Here is a 26,728-nt window from a genome sequence, read left to right on the forward strand (position 1 = left end):
CAGCTTCAGCATAACGTGGTTAATACAGTTTGTATTTACTCATGTTGTGAAAGTTTAAAAAGTCACACAGTTAGAAAGCACTTTTGCATTCATCAGCTTTGTCAAAAAAAAATCAACACAGGCAGTAGGCACATCTGTATTAAAAGAACAAGACTGCACATCTTACAATGATAATCAACTGATAAAATAAAATTTATTTCAAAGTTCGTATTAAATGCTTAGAGCAAGACAAACATGAAAGTTTCGTTTTTTCAAAGTATTATATCCCCAAATGAATTTTTACCTATTTCCTAGTGAGTCATATTGCTCATGGACAACAAGGTTTATCTATGCTTTTGTAAAGCTACAATGCAAAGGCAACACAATTCAGCATACTCAACTGAGTAAACGTGAGATTATAGAGTAACACACTTGTCCGATTTGTATACTTGCTTAAACTGCATCCTTACAACCCTGGCATATTTCTCAGTGAAATTTGGTTTCACAGCCTGATGTGATGCTAAAAAAAGATCTGCAAGATCAGTAGGAACGTGTGAAGAAAGCAGTTTCAACACCAAGATCTACAAAGCATAAGAAAGTCACACTAAAGATAACTGTACTGGATTCAAATAGCTTGTCAGTCCTTTTCTCCCTCCCTGTATAAAAAACTCAGTTCAATCAGAAAACTTTTGGCCATCAAAACTGATTTATCATACCAATAAAATTTACTTTATTTAAAACTTGCATACAGTACATTTCTGCCAGAAACTTATTTTAATCCCCAGATACCAAGACAAAGTAAAAACCATGGTTGCTTTAAAGCACAAGAGGGCCAAAAAAGTATATAAAATAAGTTATTTGCACCTTGACACCTTGCATTTGTGATCAGCACTACAAATTTACAAACCAGGAGCAGATACCATTTGCAAATACTTATTTTAACATATGCAAGAGACAGTTTCAGTGATCCCAAACCAATTCCAGTGAGGAATTACTTCAATAAAAAAATCTGTGCGTTTTTTTTTTTATGTTTGTACAAGTGCAATACTTAAGAGTTTCAAAACAAAAGGATAACAAAAATGAGCACACATTTATTCAGTACATCGAACCAATTCTTACAAGACTAAAAAAGGACTTAAGTAGGATTTGCAGCTGGTCCCTCACGTTGACATCTCAATCTCGGTTAAAACCCAAAGCTCTATCTAAGAAAAACCTTCCACTTTGAGAATATAACCTTCCATTACAGGGACCACGTGAGACACTACTTGAGGACAAGAACTGAAAGCTGTACCTATATACTAGACAGACCACAATTGCCCAGTTCAGAACAGAGTTACAGCAGTTCCAGGACTTAAGCAGGTGTAAATTTCTTCAAATTCCTAATAGATGAATTTCTGGACTGCACCCAGCTGGACTGCATTATATTGTTCTACCCGTAGTTAGCAGTTTGCCATTAATAAAATCTAACTCACTGGTCATTGGCAAGAATCCCCATCTGTTCTAACAGAGTCCAGGTTAGAGTGTTTGCATTAATTCATTAATTTCCAGTTTCTAAATGGGAGAGCAATCTTTGAAATTAAGTCATGAAGTTTATTTTGAAGGGAAGAATCCTTGAATGAGAATTTACAATGTTTTATAATAGGAGTCTATTAATGTTTACATCCATTAGTGCGAGGTGAAACTAGAACTGTGGGTATACAAGTTGGATGTACAAAAGATTATGTCTTTGTGCAAATATTTGCTGTGATTTTAACATTTAAGGTTGTTTTCTTTCTGAAACATTGACAAATTCTTCTGTATTTGTTTTTTGCATTTAATTGCAATCTACACTTGAAAACGTTTTGAATGTTGACACTTGAGTTGTCATCTTCAGTTTACAATGTTCAACTGATAAATTGGACTACTTCCACAATTAAAGTGGCAAAATTTACTAATACAAGTGGCTTGGAAAAGCCTAACCTACGTATGTAGTTTCAACTGCCGTGAATTCTATATCACATATGCTAAGTCAGCATGTAATATAAGCAGCCATATCAAAAAAAATTTCTTTTTTAGAACTGTCAATTTTAGTTTGTGGAATAATATGCAACAACCCCTAAGCTGTGCTCTTAAATAAATGCATGTGTTTCTAAGGATTCTCAGCCTGCAGTAGCATCAGGGAGCTGCTGTGCTGCTACCACACTAAGTTATGAGCTAGCAAATCTGTACAAATCAGGAGCTTGCTGACGGTTCTTCAGATCAACATTTTGTTTCAGCCCACTGGGTGCCAAATATCAGCATCAAATCTCTTGGCACTACTGTACCTTCAGTTGTTCTACTTACACCCCACAGAACTTCACCTTTAAGTGTGCTACAAAGCACCTATGTGCTTTAAAAATTCCAATTGATTGGATTTAAACAGATTTATCAGTTATTAAAAGTAGTACATTATAGCATATTAAACTATCTTTGATTTCATTTGCTGCCAAATAAGGGGGAAAAAAACAGTAGTTCTAACATATTACTGTTAGGAGATACTAATAGTTATCAACTGAGGCACAATTGTAGGTGGTGACCAGCAAGTCATTCTTAGGTCATTGAACTAGTAATTGTACGTTTTCTTACAGTGCATCAGATGTATGCATCGCTAGCAAAAAAACAAGAAGGTCCGTGTAACTTAAGTGTTATATGAAGCCTAATGTGCACTTGATGTAAAGTGTTATGAACACTGTCCAAAGGACATGTGACTTCCTGTACCTGTATTAAGCTATTGGACAGCAGACAATCAGAATTTGCTCCAGCTTCAAAGCAATATATCTAACTGCCCAAAATCATTTCAGTCCCTGGGTAAATTGCATTTTGCAGCTAGTTTTTTCAGCGCCTTAGTTAATTTAACTTGATTACAACTGGAAGCATCTGACTATGACTTAGGCATGCTTATTGCTGTAAAAGAAATAAGCCCATCTTCAAAGTTACTGTGCAAGTATTTTAATAAGATTTGCACACATCTCAAAAAATTCTATTGTATGACTCCCTGATCTTGGAGTTAGGTCAGCCGTTGAAGAGTCAAGTGAAGAGGTCACTGATGAGGTAAGGGATGTATCTGCAGATTTTCCTTGTGCATCACCATCTGAATCTTTCTGACAGGATCTATAGTTGCTCACGGAACCTGATCTCTGTGGAGTTGCAGTCCCAGACTTTGCTTCAGTAATTTCATCTGAATGGGGAAGGAGAGAGTAGAAAAATTAGTTATCAACATCATATTGACCAGGGGAACAGCAAATGTCTTCCCTTCCTGAGACTTAATCTTGTGCAGATGTCCTTATGCAAATTAGTATTGTGCTATGAACTGTGCTTCAGGCCTATCTCATCTACTTTAGTTAGTTAATGAAAAACATGGCAGGTGCTGGTCTAATTTCAGTGACTAACAGTTCAATTGATTTAATCTGCTTAATTTATCTTTTAAATTTAACCTTATGATGCTACCCCATGTAAGTCAAATAACACTTCGTACACATTTTGTAGATGCTTTTTGCTAGTACTTTGTTATTTTATTTGGCTTTGATTTAATTATATTTGGTTATAATATTTTTATTATAATTGATGCATCAATTGCTATTAATTTACATTAATTTATCCTTCTCTTTTGGAAGATTTTCTTTTAGTATATTTTACACCTATACTGCAGCAACTTAAGCTTACCTCCCATATGAAGAAATACTCCTACCTTAGAAGTAATGTTCTGCTGAAGTATCTCTATTCTTACTTAAACAGAACATTAGCTTGACTCACTTGTCACTAAGAAGTTATTTCCAGGAGAAATTAGTGAACACAAAAGGGTCTGCCTTTTCACATCAGTCAAAGCTACTTTAAACTACTTAGGTAAGAGCAGTAGAGAACTGTTAACTGTGTCAGAACAGAGTATCAAATAAGCATCATGACTGGAAGAGCTGCCAAATCCATGCCCTGGGGTTGTATTTTCTCAGGAGTTGAAGGCAGGACTGCAGCAGTCTAATCTCCCACAGCTGCATGGCTCTAGGCAGTCATCTCCCCTCCAACTATATTAGCATTTTTCCTATATACAGTTGTTAGGAAAGTGGTTGGTCCCCTCTATCAAGTACCACTGGATCTAGGCAAATACCTGTATTGTCAGAAGGGATGAGGCAAGAACAGGAATAACAAGTTACATTAAACTGACCTAAAACCAGCCTTAGCCATCCTATACGGTAATCCAGTCAGACTCCAGTAAATCCCTTCTCTGCCACGTTTTCCTAGGCAAGTTATGTACCCCATTAGCTGTATGTAATTCTGCTTTTATTCTACTACACCCTTGTTAGGTTACACCTTCTTCCATTCATTTTCAAGGAAATAGCCAACTTAGTTTTATGCAGTACGACAGTCACCCTACGAAGTATGACCTTGCTGCAGGTTAAACCATCATCTTTGAAGACTTCAGTTACTACAATTCTTATTTCAAATCATCTACTACCACCATTGATCAGTGGACCTTGGCTGGCAGCTGAATGTCTAGCTAATTTCTATACTATATATACTGAATATAGTGAACTATATAGTTCACTCCTCTATTTCTCAGCCCAATGGAGGAAGAGAATCAGAAGGCCAAAATCAAGAAACTCATGAGTCAAGATAAACATGGATAATAGAACCAAGAAAAAAGTGATGCAAAGGAGACCATTCACTACCTCCCACAAGCAGACTGATGTCTAGCCAGCCTCTGAGCAAAGGCTACCTCCCCAAATTCTCCCTCCCCTCAGTTTGTTTGCTTTGTGTAGCATGTTTTGCTAAGCATGGTATTATTTGTCACCAAATCTCTCTTGGGTATGTCTGGATCACCTGTACAGTGCGTGTCCCCTCCCAGCTTCTTGCTCATCCCTGGCCTGCTCACCATGTGTGGCAAAGTTGGGAAAAAGAAAAGGCCTTGATACTGCACAAGTACTGCTCAGCAACAGCCCAAACAATAGTATTACTAATGCTTCTAGTCACATATCCAAAACACAGCACCATACTGCCTGCTATAAAGAAATTAATTCCATCTCAGCCAGACCCAGTAGAACAATGTATAATCCAAGCCAAACTGGCACACCTACATGTCAAGCTTTATCTTCACTAGGAAGAGATGTTCACAGTCTTAGCTCAGATTTAAATTAATGTTTAAATCTAAGCCCCACAGGCAGTTTAGGTTGATTCCTATATTGCCTCTCATAGCTCTGTCCCCTTTTGTACCAGTGGCATTAGTGCTAGTGCAGACATGAAAGGAGCGATTCAGGAGTTAATACAGCTAAAAAGTGATTTTAGGGATGAACCAGCTAACCATTTGATCACAGGAACACCAGGATTGAAGAAAAACACTTGGTTTCAACTGACAAAGGGCAAGAATTTCACTTTACTTCTACCTAAGTAAATCAAGACCTGGCAGTTAGCTGAGTTGTAAGGGAAATCATTCTAACTTATGTAAGTCTCCACATACCATCAATGCTACGGAAGTCCAGCAAGTATGTCCTGCTGTCCACTTGATACAGCTGTAGACTCATTTTAGAGTATGCACTTGTCACTGGATTCTTCCTTCGAACACGCAAGTAGTATGGATTTACAACCTAGGACAAATAAGATTTGAGCAAGTTACCAGAACTGCTTGAGATACACTGCATATTGTTTCTCTCATTTCGACTCACTGGTATTAAGTGATTTAAGGCTTACCTGTCACAGCTTCCCCCCAATAGAAAAAAACATTCCTACAGCCCCAACAGAAAGGTTTGACATGTTACAAAGATTTATCCTGTCAGCATAAACTGCCTCCCCCAAAAGCCTTCCCGTACAGCAAGCAAAAGCTGTCAGCACAGATGCACAAGATTTTTTCCTGCACAAGAAGATGCATTTTTTTTTTTAGACTTCTGGTCTATTTAATCACACAGCTCAAGCAAAAATTTACTGTTATCTATTATTAACACTGTTATCTATTAGTATATCTATTATCTATTATTAAGACCTTCTATTCTTTTACCTTCCATTCATAATCCAGCTGCTTAATTGCTCGACACACTTCAGCCATGATATCATTTGGTCGACTCTGACTCCGTATTCCCAAATGCCACTTAGCTCTTCTTACACCTTGGTGTTTTGATTTTTGTGGATTCAGCTCATCAAGAGTATGGCGAGGACGAGGTGCTTCAGCTACCAAGAATGGCACTCTTTCAGGATGAGGGCGAGACAGATGGTGATCATCAAGAAAAGAATCTGGTGGGCTTGTAGCCAGGTAGAAGTCTTTGGCCTCATTCATTATTCTTCTATTATCTATAATGAGGTGATAAGCAACAGCTAAGGGGTCCTGATGATTTCGGCTATACAGACAGCTTAGAACTTCCTCTTCGGTGCATTCAAACTTCTCACACACTTCTTTTAAGGCTTCATCATCAATCATGGTAGAGCTGTATGAAGGGTCTTCGGGAAACAAGTATTTGGGAAGGTCCTGCTTAAACCATTCATGTTCCCTAGATTTAAAAACAACAAGTTTAAGGCTATGTATGTAAAGCAAGCCTTTCTAGCATTAAATTCTTTAGAAGTTATTTTCAGTCTGTACAAAAAAAACCAATTGTCAGCCCAAGCACTCCTCCTGTGCTTCTGACGAAGCAAGTTAAGTATGATAAGGCAACTGGACATTTCTACATAGAGGAAAGTAAAAATTGCCTCCTTCACAACATTTTGCTTGACATTTGGCAGGAGACTTAAAAAAAATTCCTAGAAGCGTTGCAACTACCTTAGCTCAAAAAATACCTTTTTGTAACTCAATCTGCTTTTTACATAAGTGATACATATATTTAGTTTTAACTGCCAGTACCTTAGTTTTGAGACCATTTCATCTGAAAAGTGCTCCCTCCTCCACAAGCACATACATAACAAATAACAAAATAAAGAAAACTCAGTGCTGAATAGTTTCTTTGACAGATGTTCTGACAAGGATTTTTGAACAAACTCACATGCTCCACACCCCCAACAAGTTATTTTTTCTTCCATTCAGAAAAGAGCCAGCTTGTCTCCAACACATACAGAATTGAGGGAAGGCTACATGTAAGTCAATCTGTACCTCTTTACTACTGTATCCATGAGCTGTATTCATAAGAGGGGAAAAGGAAAGATCCAGAATTAACCAGATAATTAACCTTATTTTTTCCCTCTATGACTGAACAACTTGTGTGCCTACAGTAAATTGCTTAAACAGCCAAAGAATATGGCATGACGCTATGTTGCAGAAATGAAAACTATCAAAACTAGGCTTACTACAGATTAAAGAGCAGTTACGCTGATCAAGCTCTATCTAGTCATCTGAAAATATGCCTGTCCTGGTTCCAGTTAGGACAGAGTTAATTTTTCCTCCTAGTAGCTGGTAGGGTGCTATGTTTTGGATTAGGATGAGAAGAGCGCTGATAACATGCTGATGTTTTAATTGTTGCAGAGCAGTGTTTACACCAGGCCAAGGACTTTTCGGCTTCTCGCTCTGTCCTGCCAGCGAGCAGGCTGGGGGTGCAGCAGGAGCCGGGAGGGGACAGACCCAGGACAGCTGACCCAAACTGGCCAAAGGGATATTCCATACCATCTGGGGTCATGCTAAACAATATATAGGGGTGGCTAGCCGGGGTGGGGGCCAGCTGCTCGGGGATAGGCTGGGCATCGGTCAGCGGGTGGTGAGCAACTGCATAGTGCATCACTTGTTTTCTTACACATTATTATTATTAATACTATTATCATTATCACTATTATTATTATTATTGTTATTATTATATTCCTGTCTTAATAAACTGTCTTTATCTCAACTCACAGGCTTCACTTTCCCGTTTCTCTCCCCCATCCCAGAGAGGGAGGGGGGAGGGTGAGCAAACGGCTGTGTGGTGTTTAGCTGCCAGCCGGGTTAAACCACAACAATGCCTCATCACCAATACATTGTGCAAAAGGCGCTTTGATCAGTAACAAACAGTTCGGAAGCAGAAAAAGCTTTTCCTATACTAACACAAACCACAGCCCTAACTGGGCAACTGAGCTCAGAAAAATATTTTATTACTATTCACTGCAATGAGCCTCTCCTCTTGCACACGTGCACACTTCCCCCTAGAACAGTTAAGGTATTCAGTAATTAAAATAATGCTGCCCTTTAAACTGTTGTTTTACAGCTGAGTATAGAACTGGTTAGGATTCAAAATCCACCCATGTTCTGTCACCAACATTTTTCAACATTTTCATATCACTTGTCATCTGGACATGCTTAAGATAACTTAGATAAGATAGAGTTCCTTTCCACTCAAGTTTTACAGTTCTTAGTTTACAGTGTTTCCATGTTTTCTGATTGGAGCTGCAAGAAAATACTCCCTGTTGTAATAAAGTACCAAACGATGTGTACCACATTTTTTTTCTTTTATTGAAAAAACACAGACATTGCTAGCTTCCTAACTTCCAAGCCTAAAGGAAGAAGCATTTTCACTAAGGTAGTGCTTCCTTCTTAGAGTTTCTCACAAAGGAGACAGGAAAATGTAATTATGCTACTGGATGAATTACAGCTTAAGTTCTTTTGTTGTTGTTTTACTTACTTCACACTTGTCAAAGCAGTCACCCCCTCCAGAATCCCATCTTGGAATCTGGAGCCCATGATAGCTATCTGTAGCTTTAGCTCCTCAATATTCTATATAGTAATTGTCACTTATACACCAGTTTATGCTAGGGTTTGAAGCCAGACCAAAGAGTGCTACCAACAGAATATTCACTGTCTTAACATGATTTTTCCAAGGTCTGTATAAACTTGGATTAAGCAGTAGCTATGTTAAGAGTTGTAATTTCCCATCAGATATTTAAAGCACAGATTAGTGCTTTAATAGTTCTTCAAGCAAAGATTTTTTTCCCCAGAAAGAATAGTGGTGTGCAGTTTTTGCAAACCACTCTGCAGGTAAACAGCTTTACTTAAACCAAGAGTTTCTGAAGATTCCTGTAATGTATACATTTTACTGTGACCTCCAACTAATACTTCTTTAGCCATATAGATCTAGTGGGAGGTGTCCCTGTCCATGGCAGGGGGTCTGGAAATAGATGATCTTTAATGTCCCTTCCAACCTGAAACATTCTATGATTCTAACCATTACAGCTAAAGCCAAATGACCAGAAGTTGATTTTTTTTATTTTGTCTCAGACTATAAAACAAGGACAAATGGTACAAGTGGTTTCTTCATACTGCACGTACACAAACCAAGACAATGATGCAAGCAGATGTCAGTGTTTTACCTAATGTCTCTGATCGTTGCTCTCTTCATTGGATCCACCTGCAGCATGTGTTTCAGAAGACTTATGACAGATGGATTCAGGTACTGAGGGGTATAGAAGATACCATCACATATCTTCTTAAAAAGTGTTGGCACGTGATCATCATCAAATGGAAGTGTTCCACATAACAAAGCATAGAGAATAACTCCACTGCTCCAAATATCTACTTCTGGACCTGCATATAACCTGGGAAAAAGTTAGCTATTAGTGGTTTGTGTTTAATACTTTTAAATAGATTTCAAACATACACATGCACACATACTTTAACTTATATTACTGTAATCGTGTGAACTTGGGGACAACTAATCTGCAATTATTATAATATTTCAGTTCTATGCTATGCCTCCCTTGAACTCTAGCATCCTTTCCTTTCAAAAATATAATGAAAGCTAGGGAACAAGTATGTAATTTTCTCCTCTGTGTATAAATACTCCACAAATGCAATTTAATATGATGGTAAACTGAAAGAAGTCCATATAACAGGACTTTTCACACATTATATGCTACCGCCCAGATAAAATAGATATTCAGCCTGCCATCAGCAATAGATTGTATTAGAGTTGCTGTAAACAGCAGACTTAACAATAAGAGTCCAGTAAAAAGTAGAAGTTATGTTCAGGCTGAATATAATTCTGCAATGGGTGTTTCACTGCTATTCAACTTCACAGCAGATGTCACCTCTAATTCTATCCATACCTGTTTCCAAGATGTGAGCTGTGATATTTTTAAACTAATTCAGACACAGTACACAGTGGATTTTGTGGCATTAGACATCACCTCCAACTTACAGGAGCTATTCAAAGCTAGTTTATGGGAGCCTCAAATGCTTACGAAAAAATTATCACGGCAATTAACAAGTCAGCCCAGTTTCTCAGCATCAAGCTGAGAATGTCAACAGTTTTGTAACCTTTAGAATCAAGCAGCAAAATAACTGAAATACATGCACACATGTATCCAAAATAAAAGAAACTACCTTCCTGAAATTACTTCTGGTGCAGCATAGTTAGGGGAACCACAGCTTGTTCTTAAAAATTCTCCATCTGACATCATATTTGATAGACCTGAAAGTGTATAAGAGTAGCTACTAAAAATTCAGAGAGCAAAGTGATTTCACACTGCATATACCACCTAGAACAAGTCACCAGTAATTTAAATAGGAAAGTTAACATTTAGCTCAGTTAAGAAGCATAGTTGTTTGGAATTACCAAAAGTTTCATACATGAAAACACTATGTGGTCCTAGGTTTAGCAGAAATTTGTGTCTGACATAATCCATTATTGTACACAGCCAAGGCATGTTTGAAAATATACATTCATTCTAAGACAAACGATTTTGATTACACAGACATGACAGAAAGGAGTTGTTATGCTGCTCTGTCTCCCTTAGAACAAGATAGGATTTTGATCATTAACAAGAAGGCATTTTAAACATATTCGTTTCTAAATAGTAAAGTGGAAGATGTTACCAAAGAATTGCCCACAATTCTCTAAGAGGTTTTATATATATATATATATATATACACACACACACATATATATATATGCAGGCGACAGTCACCACAACCACCTGCACTCTCAACTAGTTCCTGAATCACTGCAGCTTAGTACAGTTTTGGTTTAGATACTGTTAGTGATTAAAGTATACTTTAGGACCAGGCCATTTTTGTTCACCAGCTCTCAGCACAGTCTGAACTACCACTTCCAGAATAGCTGTGGAAAATATTTTCCAATTTCCTCAGTGGAGGCTGCATTATAAAGATTACTACAGGCCCGAAAACTCAGTCCAAAGAGAAGGAATTATGCCCTTTCACCAAGGGCAGGAGGGGAGACTAAGGAACACAGCTTGACTAGCTTTCACACTCAAATAAAAGCTTTTATTAAGCTCTTATTTAGTAAGCTAGTCACAATTAACTGAGTGCTACTGATTTGCTTATGCTGGAGTTGCAGGACAATTTTTATAGGTTGCTGTACTTCTTTTCTTCACCAGGTATGCAATTTCACCCAAAGCATTCTCTACACTTGAGAAATTGTTAGGATCCCCAATACCCACATACTCGAACACCTACACTTTCAAAATATACTTAGAATACTTAGCATTAGCTAGCATCTTTGATCAGACACCTCAAAATGCTTCATAAGGGCAGGTATTATCTACTACATCTACAGGAGATACATCATAATGAACACAGCAGTATGGATACCTTACTGTATTTATATAGTCATTCTTCCCTTTTTTTAAAAAAAAGAAAAACTAGCTACCAGTCTCCTCACTGTGTCACAAACAGCTAGTATAAACAAGTTAGCTTTCTGATTAGTTAAGCATCTATGTAGCAAAGAGCCTAGGACTTTGCAAAATTAACAATTTTACCTTTTACACTTTAACTTTCTTCCCAAATCACATCTTTAGTTTTTAAAGGGAATTTAGAGTAGTTTCATAGAAGGAGTAACATTTTACTAGAGCAAAGTGGCTCTTAATTACGACTGCCCTTGCACTGTACTTCCAAGAGAGCTACGCATCTGCATTTTACAGATGGAGGAGGTGGCAACAGGAGGGTCAGTTTTCAAGTGACAAAGTGGGGAACTATGTCCCCACTGAAATTCAGCATTTCAGAGAAATATTTTTAAACAAAACTAAACCAGACAGCTCAGTTTCATCCACTCATACAAAATACCTGGCTTGAAAAAGAAAGCTTGAGGAAAAACTACAGATGTGCAAGAACACAGTTTTGCTTTGCATTTATACTCTTCCTGGATTCTGTTCCATCTTCAGGATAACCAAGTAACTACATTTTATTAAGTATTTTCCATAGCAATTAACAGAACCTAAGTAACACCAAAAGTGTGATCATACAAGATATTAATGCTTACCAAAGTCAGCTATCTTGGCATTCATGTGTGCATCAAGCAGCACATTCTCAGGCTTCAGATCTCTATGTACTACCATATGCCTGTGACAGTAATCCACTCCAGAAAGGATTTGCTGGAACAGACGTCTACTTTCCTTCTCATCAAGCTAAGACAAACAAAAGTTTTAAACAGTTTTGAAACAGTGGAAATGAATTATTTTTCATTTATATGAATTGCAGAAATGTTTCCAAAGACCTAAAGTTAACATTTTTAGTTTTAATATTTTATACAGCAAATGACTGCATCTTTGCAGTAGAAAGCTTCATAACTTATATCATTTTGCTTCCACCACAACTCTAAAATGACTAAGACAAAACTGTATCCACTCACTCAGAATTACTGAAGTTTCTCAGTCATGTTTTTGAAATTATCATCACTGAAACTCTAACTTTGTCTAAACAGAGTATCAATGAACTTTGATACTTAAGCACAGTACAAGACTTAACACAAAAGCTGCTGATAATCGGCACAAAGGCAGTAAATTTTGATGCAATTTATGTTCTGTTTGCAGCTTTCCCCAGACAGCAGACTTAGCTAGGCACTTCCTATCAACACGCCCTATAACATGGGGAAGTCAGCTCAGTCTAACTAAGTAAAAGGATCCTGCCTATCTAGATAGCTTAACATAAGGGAGTTTAGGGCATTCACAGAAACCATTCTACTAGTCAAAGATAATAGTAAGGGCAGAATAGCAGCTTCCCCATAATTGGAATAATTCTTTAGTTGAGTTGAAAAAATGCTACAACAGTCATACATTAAGATCTGAACTATGCTAAGTTAGCATGCTCTGGAATGAGAAATGTTTACAAAATGTAGCCATAAAGTATCTTTAATTGCTAACAGCAAAATTAATGCTGAACACAAAAACAAACCTTCTTTTAATAGAAATGTTGTAAAAGCAAAAACAGAATGCAAGTCATTGACTTGTAGAGTTGGACTACTTCTTACCCTTCCGTTTTTACAGATATAGTCAAACAGTTCTCCTCCTGAAACATATTCCATCACCATGAAAATGTCAGTTGGTGTACTGATGACCTGGTACCTGATAGAGGAAGGTATCTGTTAGTCTGTGTACTCAGTATAAGAAGCTAGTTACATTCAGATAAACATTTTAGAGTAAAGTATACTTCTGCACAACTCCTTGCACAACACTAGTTTCATCAGTCGATTTACAGTTACTGCAATAACACTTTTTCAGAACCTACTTCTCTTTTCACTATGTGATAACATCATTGTAAAGACTAGAAGAAAACTTATATTTCCCACCAGGAAGATCAATCTCCATACTTTCAGAGGAACATTCTTAGATCAGATATTTCAATGAAAGTATTTGAAGTGCTGAATTGAAGTACCTCACAGACAGCTTAGCATAGTGAGGAAGGAATACAAAAGTACAAAAGGATTTTGCTACTGCCTCAAAAATCCACACTTTTCAACCCTAATAGACAATAAAACTGCCTTCTCATAAATAAAGTGTATTTCAAGACTGGAAAAAAATGTTCATGATGATGCAAATTAATTCTCTTTGATTATGAGGTCTACACGTTTTTATCATTATACTTCAATTAAATTGGGGGGAAAATGGAGTTCTGAAATAAGCAGGTTATGAACAAATGCCCTACTTAGAAGATTTTGAAATATTTTCTGTGTATCCTTAACTGAAAAGGTGTTTAGTACTTTTCCTCTTATAGCAGTGAGAAATGACTGTTCTTTACACAGAAAAAGAAAGCACACTGATGACTCCTCAGTCAAAATTCAGGTAAACTATTGAGAAGACAGAAGGTAGCAATTGGATTAAAATGAATGCTTTTAGGTACTGTCCTTAAGCATACAAATATATTCCAACTAAAGAAAAGTTAATTCACACATACTACAGAACTCCAACACTCATCAAAAGACCGATTCTAAGACAAGACAGGAAAACAAACATTTCTCAGCTTGCTGAGACAAATTATTCTTCAACTGCATAGACAGTGAAATCAGACTATTCGGGTGTACGTGTACATGTTTTAACAGCTTAATATTAAAGTAGTGTAATAACCTGGATACCACTGAGGCAAATATCAGAATAAGATCTCCAAAGTTAGTTTTACCCTGAAGTATCTTGAATTACAAGCAATTATCTTCACTGATTTTTCTTTCTAATTCCTTGGTTGAAAGTGCCTCACATACTTAAACATCACCATTTATTTGAAGCTATGGCCAAGACCCACTAATACAGAAATAGTATTTTAATCCTTTTTCGTCAAAAGTTACACTGCAACCTCATTCCTAACAACATGTGTGACTTCACATAGTTGTGAAATCGGTAAACTATAAACTTCAGGAACCATGAGCAACAGTTTATAGCTGAGATCTTCAGAGATGTCCACCTTCTGGACAGCAAGGTAACCAAATGTTGGGAAATAACATCATCTCAGACAATAAGTCTGCATCTCTTGGAAGATTCAGCAATGCCTCTCTATAGTCAGTTTGCTTTTTCTTGTTATGGAGAAGGTCGCTGTGGAAAAGAAGAGTTACGTACCTATAACACAAGTACAGTCATCAAACCCCACATCATAGTTGACTGAATGCAGGAAGAGGAATTTTTAGAAAAGCAAAATGCATCCTGTTGCTAGAGGTTAAAAACCAGAAAAAGAGATGGTCTAAAGGTTTTTGAATTAAACTATGGTATAGAAAAAAAATCTTGAGACAGATTTGAAGCATTTTATACAATTTTTAGTAAAGCACAGTGTTCCAAATTATACATTGTCTAATTTGTAATGTTCAGCTGAAGAAATCCATTTACTTTTAACCCAGCAATTCCTCAATCTAGTTCCTAGTAGAGCAAGCAGCATGATCCTAAGTTCCCAGCACGTCTACCTGCACAGCTGTATCAATTATAGCTCAAACAATATTTACATGCATGCTAATAACCCTTCTGCTTTGGGAGTACAGGCTGAACAACTTAAAATTTGGGTATCCATCACCTTTTCCACTATCTCCTACATATCTCCTATATTATCTCCTATCTCGACCCTTTCCTCCGCACACAGAAGAAAAAGAATTTTTCCCCATAATTCACTAGAAATATTTACCTGAAACCTATTCTGCTGTTAAATCAGCTTAACCAAAAGTACATATTCCTGCTTCACCCCATATGTCAGCTGATACATTGATACTTCCATTTGTTTTGGCTACAGGTATGTGCTTTGGACTAGTTCATGAACTCTTCACTGGAAGCACTAGCAATGCTGCAGACAGACAAAGAAGCTCAACAGCCTTCTGAAACCAATCCACTTCAGATCATCTCACCACCTGCTTCAATCTGATTTAGCACTGACTTACATACTGTTGCCAAACTAAAGGAATGTACTGGCATGGCATCTATCAGTGGTAGCATGGTCTTAACACAAGACTTTGCCAATAAAAAAATTTGGAACTGTAACACCACAATTAAGAGTAGAAGTTACATACACAATAGATGTGCCCTGCTAGATGCGTAGGTATGCTATATGAAACAAAAAAGTCAAAAATAAGTGGCATTTATATCTGGTCTGAGAAAATACATCACAAGTCTAGCACATATTTAATTGTATTCTGAACTCTGCTGGTAAGTTATTGATTGACTAATAACTAAGAGACTGAACAGGCACAATATAAATGCTGTACTAATTCAGACAAGTGGTAGCAGATATTTCAGAATTCTTTTATATAGATCACACTTAACATACTGCACATCTTTAATTCAGAAAAGTTTTGCAATCCACTGTCTACATCAGAAAACCGTAAATCACTGACCATCATGTTGATAAAAGATATTTTGAGAAAAAAACACAGTAAGCTTGCACAGGAAAGCACTCTACAGTTTTGTTCTTAATCAATTTCTAAGCAGAAAAAAAGGATCAGATACAACCAGAAAAAGAATACTGAAACAGCAGCTAAAAACAATAAAACTGATGGTACAAGAAGGATCTATTATGCCACTACCTTTTAACCTGCCTAAAGAAAGTTCTGTGCCCTACAGAAAATATCAATTCTGTGAAAATGTATCAGAGGATACTGAAAATGGAATACGTGGAAGCTAGTTAGTTCTCTAACAAGTTACCGATAGTGTTTTTGCCCTTTGACCATGTTTTAGGTCAAAGATAGCACAAGAGATTGTTTAAATAGATCTGATTATAGCAAACAAAACTTACAGCTTAATTATATGTGGATGTCTGAAGAGTTTGAGGTTCTGAATCTCTCTGCGGATTTTTCCTACAACATCAAGGCTGCGAATCTTCTGTCGATTCAGGATCTTCACTGCAACTTTATGCCCAGTTAACTCATGTTTGCCAACTGCAAGGAACAAGAAAACATTTAGTTAGCCAGGGTTTTCAATTACCCCATAAGAACATTTACTGGATCATTTCAACTACAACCAAGAAATACCACAGTTAAGATATTAATCATTCCACATATCCCCATTATCTTTAGGGAGATAGAAAACCAGATGGCACATCATATCCTTCACTTCACCCTAATTCCTCTCTCAATTTTATTGTTAGAAGATTCACTGGAAATATAAGAATGAACCTTAAACCTCATCCTCAGAAGTCTTGCAGCATGACTACATTTTGCACTATTACAAACAAAACATTTTTCTATCCAAAACACTGCCATCCTTGCTAAGTAGGAGACCATCTTATTTCACTGTATAAGTCACTCCAAGCTTTAGACTCACATGGTAATCCACTCAGACATATTCTCCTGCAGCTTTCCTACTCAATCTACAAGCATTGCATTTACTTAAAAAAAATGTTTCCTTTCCCCTCAAGTAGCATGTTTCAGCAGTTATTCAGAATTACTGCTAAGAGGGACCAGTTTACTTGAAAATTAATTACTTATCTGTCCATGTAGCAATCTGAACCTATATAAGCTACACATTCTGTGCAGTAAAAAAGACTATCATACCAGAGCTTTATTATATAAATAGCAAAAAACATATGAAACGCACACAATAGAATCTAACAACTATGAGAAGCAATACAAATAGGCAACCTCTTACATTCCTCGGTTTCCTTCCTACTTCAAGAAGTTGTTTCCTTTTTTTCTTTAAGGAATTTTAAAGTGTAAAACACTAGACAGTTACCCTTCTTGAATTCCTTAATTTTGCAGGTGCTTTTTAAAATGGCTTCAAAGTTGCTATGAATATATTTTTTTAAATCCAGTGCCAGTATTTTTTTAGAATCCAGTGCTGGATCACAGATATACTACAGGACGTAAGCATCTCTTGCACTAGAAGACTTTGCTATCTGCATCAGTTTCTGCATGCAGTAGTTTAACACTGCTAATATCACGACTATATCCATTTTCAGACGTACAGCTGCCATCCTCTGCAATATTCTAAAGGCAAGCCAGATTCCAAGACAGCTAAATGTCCACTTGGACATTGGCAACAAACCTCTGCTGAACATAGTACTCTCTCATCTGGGTGATCTCCTCACTTGAAAATCTGACCAACTCCCAGGCTTCAAGACATATTTAAGTGCATCCATAGGAAGCTGTGATAAACAATTCTGATATAATTAATAACTTTACCCTGGAAGTTGTACCTATATAGTTTACCTGACACAGCACAATTAACACGTTTATCCACACAGCCCTCAACAATTTTGCATTTTATTATTTTACAGTATAGCTAATGGATCTGGAAGTACTTATCTTGCTTGCAAGAAACAGTTGCTTGTTCACAAAGTAGAAAATATGTCACTCCACATTATTGAGAATTGCAAAGACTGCACAGAACCAGGGACTAAGCCAACACCTCAGATGTTAAAGCTTAAGGCCAGAACTACATGACTGACTAATTCTTCTGAAAGTATAAGACAGTTCCTTCCCTAGTGGATGAATCATTATTTTGCTGCAGTTATCCACAAAAAAAAACTTCCTGCACTCAAGATAATTGACAGAATTAGCAAAAGATTATCAATCTGTTGATCTCATTTCTAGTACAAAACCCTCCTGCTGCCATTTACCTCTACACTAAGATAAAAAAATGCAAGTGAGAAGCAATTCTTAGCAGTGAGATATAGATAACGATAAGCCTCTCTGAATGATTATTTTTATGACAAAAAGATGTTTATCATGTAAAACAAAGCAGCATGTCTAAGTTGGGAAGTAACTGAGTAGTGGACCACACAAAACTGAACCACCATGATGTGGTGATGAGACACCTTTTTTATCTGAGATCACAGAAAGGCTCCAACTACGGGATGGAAAACACATCCCCCAGCGCACAGGAGCTATTACCTAAATAGGGACACAATAACCAAACGCTGGGCAAGCACATTCACACTGCCGAGGAATGCAGGACAAGGCTGACAATTAATCACAAATTCTAGACAGACCACAAATTATTAGAGGTGAGTGCCTGGTACTGTAAAGTCATGTTGCGCACAAGAAGTATTTGCTTTCAACCAAGCATACAATTAGAGCAATTATCTCTTGCTTTCTCCAATTCAAATGTGATTGAGGTTTCAAAGGAAGCCAAGAAATTATACCACTTATGTTCACAACCTAAGGAGTAACAAATCATTAACATGAAACAATCAAAAAACAATTATTCCATTTGAATTAGTGTGTCTTTACCTACCTATAATATGAACAGAGGTAAGTCAGAAGTATTTAAAAAATCCTTTTAGTAGTAAGTTAAATTTAACATTAATTCTAGTTAATAAGAAATGTCTTAGAAACTAAATGAGAATCCACTACACAAGAATTTGCAGCACCCTTTGGTTTACAAAGTACTAAGTTAAATACCTTCTTAAGTAGCACATGCATTTGAGCAATTTTACAGCTTACCATATAAATGCTCAGATATTCAGTTCTGACATGCATTGTGTTGTAAAGTCTAATTAATCAGCCAATTTGTTTTTCTGATTTGTCAGGCTACCTTAGATGACAACTGGAATTTAATTAGAACCCAGAAAAAAGCAATAGAAGTTTATTTATTAGGTACAAACAAGCTATATTCAATATGCAAGGTACATAAGAAGCATTTTATTGAAACTTTTTTATTTGAAGTACTTATTAGGCAGCAACATTTGCAGTGGACTGAGCCTTAGTCATCACAACTGTGTGCCTCAAGCCTTGATTTTATTCAAGGACTGGAAGAAATGCTTCTCTGCTTCTTCACCTGTTCAACAACTTTGAATAAAATATTGAAATAAAAAATATTGTGGTTTTGTGCATATACAGAAAGATCCCCAGAAGTCTGAAAAGTCTTTAGCAAGTTAACAAATTTAATGATTGTTTTCTTCAGTAATATTTTACCAAGTTTTTACTCCCCTTTTTTACTCAAGATTATATTAAATCTAGCTCTAAGACTGGAGTTTCCAACCACCATCTATTTCATGAAAACTGTCTTGTTGCAAATATATAGGGTATCCACTACTCCTGTTCAGCTACCGCAAATCACATACTTTAAATCTCAAACTACATTCTTTTCATAAATCTTTCATTCTTCCCAGGCACAAGTAATCTTCACTTTGCTTTACAATATAATAGCAAATACAAGATTTTCCACATGCTTTTTAAAAAATAAAATAATTGACTTATTTCTTCACTGTAGAGTGGCTTTGCAGCTTTGTTATTGACTGTATACCTCACATTAGAAGTAAGCTGGTTAATTCCACCAAGAAAACACCTTAAAACCATAGTTGTCATGTAGTATAAACCTTTATCCACGTGCCCTAAGAACTTACTTGAAGCTGAAGCAGTTCAAAGTACATGGTGCTGCCACAGAATTGATTGTACACAACTCTACTTAAGCAGTAATTAAGGATTTATTATATAAAATAATTTGCTACGATGGAAACAGCAACTTAGTTAAAGCTTCAAGAATGGCAAGGCTCACGCAAGACTTATTCCATGGTACTGGGGGGGCGGTTCTAAACTCAGACACATGCTTCCAAAATCCCCCTTTGAGGTGAATTTATCACCCTTCTCTCTCACCTGCAGTTGTCCACAGACAAGCCTGAACCTCAAGGTGTCAGCCCCGAGACGCAGTCCTCTCAGGGGTGCCACGAAAAAGCATCCCAGCTCAGGGGGAAACAAGGGTCCAGCCCACTGCTGTCCCTCAAGAACTCGAAGAGTAGTATTTACAGTATTTACAGGATTGTGAAATAAGTGACTTTTAGAATTTTCCAGGATTCCAGTATTTTTTCATTTTGTTTATGGCTCATTTTGTGCAGTCCCTTTACCCTCGGCATTTAATTGTGCCTTTACCAATTAGTTACACCACAGGGGCCCCAGATATGGTCGGGGGGAGGCCTGATCATCCCATGCCTGTACCACATCTGTGACAGCAGGGTGAGCCAGTGTTAGGCTTCACCACACTCTGTAGATAACAGAGAAACAATGCCCAACAGCTTTTCTTTGAATCACAGATAAGAAAAGATGATGCAGCACCATATTTATTAGATAGGGAACTTAACTACAAGTCAATTGCTTCATGTTGTTCCTGGACTCCAACGCGATTCATCATTTTCCAGAGACAGATTTCAAGGCATCGGGCATCTATCTGCTGGCGCTCCATCCCTAGAACTGTGCAGCAGTTCAAGGACAATCACATCAAGGCCTACTGTGGCTCCTAATTCTGAGCAAGTCTTAGCTCAGGTGAAGGAGTAGAGTGTACCTGCCACACTCCACCCCCATCAGTACAGCCAATTCACTTTACCCTCTGAGTGGCAGGATGACTCTGCCTCCGTGGGATAAATGTATTGGCAAATGTTTAATGTCTGTATGTGGGCAACTTTAAGAATCATTAGTATGAGCTACAGCACAACACTTATTCCTTTGTTTTCCACACGCCCTATTGTATAAACTGAAAATTTAAACAAATCTGTATACATGAGGGGGTTCTTCCAGCAGTGCAACTTGTTTAGCCATCATCCAGACCCTGATATGTAAGGCAATGGCTAGCAGTAAACATAAAACATCCAGATTTAGTAAAATCACATTGGGGTGCAAGAGTCAGGTTCAGTACTCCTGCTGCTGTAGGAGACCATCCAAGAAGGACTTTGCACCACTGATGCTCTCCATCCTTCTTGACTCTCTACAATACCTGATGTATTTCTTCACTTTCATGATGGACTCTAAGAGATTTTTGTCCTGTTCTCTGGGCCTGCTGTAGGAGGCTTGCTAGGTCAGGATTATGGAGAAACCACTTGACTAGGGTCAAATTCACTCCAACAGGTGTTGGTTGCAGTTGGCGACACAGCATATAATCGAAAGAAAAATCTTTGCAAATAATTATGGGTGCAGAAAGATTAAGATCAGAACTGATATTTATGGAAAAGTTATCAATCGCTCTAATTCATGTGTATGTAACACTATGAACAACATCATCTATTAGGAAGGATTCACACAAATGTTCACATACATACACATCCTTTCCTGACATATAGGACTACCATTCTGGAAATCTTGATGGGATATATTTTGAAGTGACAGATATTTTATTCTATATCTAAATAGGTTATCTTGAGCTTTAGGAGTGTTACTCTCACAAATGAAACCTCATTGTCCTAGAACAACACCTTCATTCACATCAACTGTTTGTCAGTCTTTTCCCTTTTGATAGGTCCACACCCTGTGCTCCAAAGGACAGGGTAAAGTCCCATTACAATTTAGTCCTGAAGTGATAATTGGGCGTCCAGTGTACACTGACACATTGCATACAGCGAGGACAAAGGCAACAATTTTTTTGTGTTTTGAATGATAAGTTGACTAATTGCCACAATGACTGAAACTTTTTCAAACTCTGATGCGTTACCAGCAAAACAGCAGACACTAACTGGTAACAGACCACTGACTATTTTTGCATTCAGCATTAAGACAGAACTGAAAACATGACTTCAGATGATATTATATAAAGCCCAGAGAAAACCAAGAAGCCAGTGTTATTTTTCTGAAAGCTACTCTGTATTACCTCTTAACGTAAGTTTTACCTATAAAAGAGGCTGGCTCAGAAATTAGAAATAATCAAAATATATTTGTTAATCATTCCAACTGTGTAACAGCTATCAGTCCTTTGAAAAGAAAAGCACTGCAAAAAGAAGCTCCTAGTATTTCTCTGTATTTCTTTATTATTTGGTAAGAGAATTACGGAATCACCTGGTCTTGATAAGTCTCTTCCAGACTAAGAACTCCAATCATCAACCTGACTTACTGAAGTCCCATCACTAAACCATGTCCCTTAGTGCACGTCCCTTAAACACCTCCAGTGGTGGGGACTCCATTCCAAAGTTTGACCATCCTCTCTGGAGAGATTCTGATATCCAATCTAAGCCTCCCCTGGTGCAACTAGAACCAGTTTCCTCACACCCTATCACTAACACCAATTGCCTTCAAATTTCACTATGCACAAGCAGCAAGTTTTCAAAGACACTCAGAGACAAAGTCTCAAAGCTGCAATGATTTGTTTTAACTGTTTAAATGCAGGAGCAACAAACTAAAGTCAGCTCAGCAGGGTTTCAGCTGGAAAAGAAAAATGGTGAGGCCATTCAGAGTAAATATGTCATTCTTACGAAATACAGATACCAGTTATAAAGGCTACAAAAAAAAAGCTGAACAAGCATGCTAGGTACACAAATACTTTGACAGGGACCAAAAACAACCCAATCCACAGCTCAGTAGAATGTACTCTTAAAAAGAGCTAAATTAATGTTTCTACTAAATTACATGGACACAAGTTAATACTGTGCAAAGGCATATTCCTGAACAACTACATTAGATAGAAAACTGATCTTCACAGTCCCCTGCCAGGTGTCTTATCACTGCCTTCATCAAGGCCTATTTACATCAGTGTTGCAGACTATCCAGATCAGCATTCTTAACCTAGTTCTAAAGACTAGGACAAGTATTGTATATTTACAACCACAAATAGTAACCTCATCTCAGCACAAATTACACAAAGTCTGACTACTCCTTCCTTTATGAAAGCTAATCATTTGAAACACCTGGGAATTAACTTTGCTTTTGGTTTCAGCAGGAAACATCAGTGGTATTTTAAAAATAGAGAACTCTATAACAGGGGTAATATTTTATGCTGAATCCTTGTAAAATTTAAATGAGAACATGCTTCACAAAACTCATTTATTTTCAGCATTCTCTTTTACCCAGTCTTTCCCTTCTGTGGTATTTTGCTTTGCCTGTGTATTGGCTAGAACCAGCTGTCTTCTCCACGGATGCCCATCTGAGGCACAGTCAAGTGAATGAGGTCAGTGGTTAATTTGGGCTCCAAGAACTAGAAGAAGAGTTAAATTGGCAAAACATCACACCAGTCAGTTATCTGGGATGGTAAAAAGGCAAGTGAAAGGGCAAATTCGTCTGACAGATACCTTGGCAGCAGGAGACCTTTAACGGTCACTGTGTAAAGCGCTGGTTTTCCAGCCCATTTTTGGGGTTGCCACTACTGTTAAAACTAAAACCCCACTTCCAAGAAGTCAGATGTCTGACCCAGACATCACAGGAAACCCTACCTGAGTAAGAACTGAGCAATGTGACTTTTTTTTAGTGCTTTTTCTGAAATTGCCAAGTAACGAAACCTTTATCAGAGTCGCCAGATGAGGAAGAGGAATAAAGGGAAACCTTAATCTCTATTCCATTTCAAGTCCGCTGCGGGGTACCTGCACCCATACCCGGAAAACTTTTTTTTAAGTCGGAAAAGAGCAGAAGTTGGGTAAGAACCGACCAAATCCGTCACAAAGACTTTGGGCGGCCGAGACACCCTCATCCCCGTCCCCAGCCCGCCGTTTTTAACGCCTCCCCCGGCCGGACACCGCCCGGCTCCCAGCGCTGCTTCCACACACACGGAGCACGACACCCCCGACACACCCCCGGTCGGCAACCCCGCAGTCGCGACTCTGTCGCGACAGCCACCGCTCTTCCCCCTCCCCCCGCCTGACAGCGCGGCCCCGCACCTCGCCCACCGCCACCTCGCCCTCCCCCGGCCGGAGGAGCCGGGGCAGCGGCTCACCCTTGACTTTGCCGAAGGTGCCGACGCCGAGCGTATCGCCCAGGATGTAGTGCCCGATCTTCACCCGCCCGTGCTCGTGCTTCTGTTTATCCGCCGCCGCCATCTTGAGCCAAGGGCCGAGTCTGCGCATAGTGCCGCCCGCCCGCGCCGGGACAGAGGGCCGGCGGGGGAGGAGCAACCACACTGCGCCCGCCCGCACCGAACCCCGGAAATGAACGCCGCATTTACCGCCTCGCCGCCCTGCGCGGAACGAACCATTGCGGCTCGGCGGGGGGGGCGGGCCAGCCCAGCGGCCCTGCGGAGGGGGGGGGAGCGGTTTGTTCGGGGCTGAGAGGGGGTTGTCCCTCCCGGCGCCACAGTGAGGCGACATCTTGGTTAGGCGGCTCTGAAAACACAGGGCCTCACAGAAACAGGCCCGCGGAGTCGTTTTTTTGTTTTGTTTTGTTTTGTTTTAACAAAGCCTTGGTTTAAACTTGTCCCCTGTCCTCAGGGAGACGCGCCACAGACCGCGCTTCCTTGTTGCCGCCTGCAGCCGGGTTGTCCCAAAGCACTGTCCCGCCCTGCCTTCAAAGAAACGGATGAAACTGGGGGGGAAAAAAGTGACAATTGGGTAGATACTTTTGTCTGGGGAGATCATCGACTCGAGAGGAAGGTTGCTGCCAACTCCCATCCTTTCTCCATTCCCCTGCTCTCCAGACTGAGTGAATGATGCCAAATGAAATGCTTTCCCTTGCCTCCCCTATGCACAGCCCATAAACGTGTCTGCAAGTAGATTAATGTATTATAATACAGACCACACAAAGAGTTTTCACAGTGCAGACGACAGGAAGTTAAAAAATCTGCTAATGACCTTAAACTTGGTTCAGAGAGTATTCAGTATTACTTACGTTGCAGCAGTCATGAATTTAACGGAAGGTTGGAAAACAAACTCTGGTCCTTGGAAGATATTTTTATATTATTTATATTATTTACATGACTGATAATTATTAATTATATATATCATATATCTATGTTACTAATATTTTTATATTGTTAATTTTATTTTAATGTATATTTAAAATCATCCCTCTGCCGTAAGGGGGTAAAAAATTAAAACCCATCTGTTTATTACTGTGAAAGGAAAAAAAAAAAAAGATTTCATACAAATTAGTTTAAAAAACTTTATTATTATTATTATTTGAGAAAAAAAAAAAGTAATTTGTTCAGCCAGTGCCAAAATATAAGTTGTTAAGCAAAGCAGGTACTACTCTTAATATTTATCCTGTTAAATTTTCCATGACATGAAATAAAATAACATTTTACATGGTAAAATAGTAAAAACAAGGAAAATAAAAGTAATGATTGTGATTTGAGTATTTTAGAATTTTAATTTCAAGCATTTTCATGAAGATCATCTGAGCAGAAAATATGAGATGCTTTCAGCAAGCACCAATTGACCAGTAAAAAGCTTTTATTTAAACATAATAAATTCATATAAAAAGATAGTATGTAATGCAGGAAAAGCAGATATTAATGTTCTTTAGTAAGCCTGTGTTAATGTGTAAAGATGCCAGATTGTTCTCTTTCTGACTTCTGATTCAGGAATGTTAGTTTTGCCCTTTCTGGACATCATCTAAAGAGAAGTATTTCCACAGAAATTCTAATTTGTATCACAGCTCATGTTCAGCACTAGGAGGACTAAGAACCATATAGTTGTACAATTTTTTTAGTTCATGTAACTGGGAAAGAATAGAGTACAGAAATTTGTCAGTTTCTCTTTGTGCAGTTTTGATCTCTGTAGCAGAACTTCCTGTCTTCTGCAGCCGTTCCCATCCGTCTGTAACAGATCCTCAGCATATGTACAGCACTGGAGGGAAATGTGCGAGCATCAGGCTTTGTTCCCATCTGGGCATCCTCTATTCTTAAGGAAGAGCAGAACAAATTCAGAGCTATCAGCAAGCAGTAATTAAAGCTTTTAATTTACTTGAATTTCAATTCTGTAATAAAATGACGCCTGAGCTTTAAAAGTGCTAATACTAAAACTATTTTATGTTGATTTACATAAACTTAACTTTCTACTCTGTGACATATTTTATCCACCACCATTACCTCTGTGGTGGTTTTACTTGGGTGGGCAGCCAAGTTCCACCACAGCCACTCTCTCACTCCCCCCCCCCCCAAACGGAAAGGGGGAGAAAATATGATGCAAAGGACTCAAGGGTTGAGATAAGGACAGGGAGATCGCTCAACAATTATTGTGACAAGCAAAACAGACTCAGAGTATGGAGACAGTAAGATTTATTGCCTATTACTAACATGCTAGAGAAGTGAGAAATAAAGGAAAGAAACGGAAAACACCTTCCCCCCCCATCCACCTTCTTCTACCTCCTTCCCCTGAGTGGTGCAGGGGAACGGGGGAATGAGGGTTGTGGTCAGTCTATAGCACTTCGTCTCCACCACTCCTCAGTCACTCTCGTCCCCTGTGCTGTGGGGTCCCTCCCACGGGATGCCGTCCTTCTGAACTGATCCTGCGGGGGCTGCCCACAGGCAGCAGCTCTTC

At 38.4% G+C, this 26,728-nt stretch overlaps 1 protein-coding gene across 1 annotated transcript; it reads right to left on the reverse strand.

Annotated features, from left to right (window-relative positions):
* Positions 1-162: 162 nt before the first annotated feature.
* Positions 163-24,398, reverse strand: PRKAA1 (protein kinase AMP-activated catalytic subunit alpha 1). The gene is made up of 9 exons (XM_080573778.1): positions 24,190-24,398; positions 16,364-16,505; positions 13,134-13,227; positions 12,147-12,291; positions 10,253-10,340; positions 9,241-9,465; positions 5,981-6,467; positions 5,447-5,573; positions 163-3,175 (listed from the first exon to the last, which is right to left on the reverse strand). Exons 1-9 carry the CDS (start codon positions 24,317-24,319, stop codon positions 2,931-2,933), a joined length of 1,683 nt encoding a protein of 560 aa, XP_080429904.1. The 5' UTR covers positions 24,320-24,398; the 3' UTR covers positions 163-2,930.
* Positions 24,399-26,728: the final 2,330 nt, after the last annotated feature.

Source organism: Anser brachyrhynchus (genome assembly GCF_964034855.1).
Source record: "Anser brachyrhynchus genome assembly, chromosome: Z".
NCBI lineage: Eukaryota > Metazoa > Chordata > Aves > Anseriformes > Anatidae > Anser > Anser brachyrhynchus.

Coding starts and splice junctions, on each gene's coding strand:
- PRKAA1 (XM_080573778.1), bottom strand. CDS start 24,319: ATGCGCAGACTCGGCCCTTGGCTCAAGATGGCGGCGGCGGATAAACAG. Junction 13,228..16,363: donor CATCCACATATAATTAAGCT/GTAAGTTTTGTT, acceptor TTCCTCTATCAG/GTACCAGGTCATCAGTACAC. Junction 9,466..10,252: donor CCAGAAGTAATTTCAGGAAG/GTAGTTTCTTTT, acceptor ACTTTTTCCCAG/GTTATATGCAGGTCCAGAAG.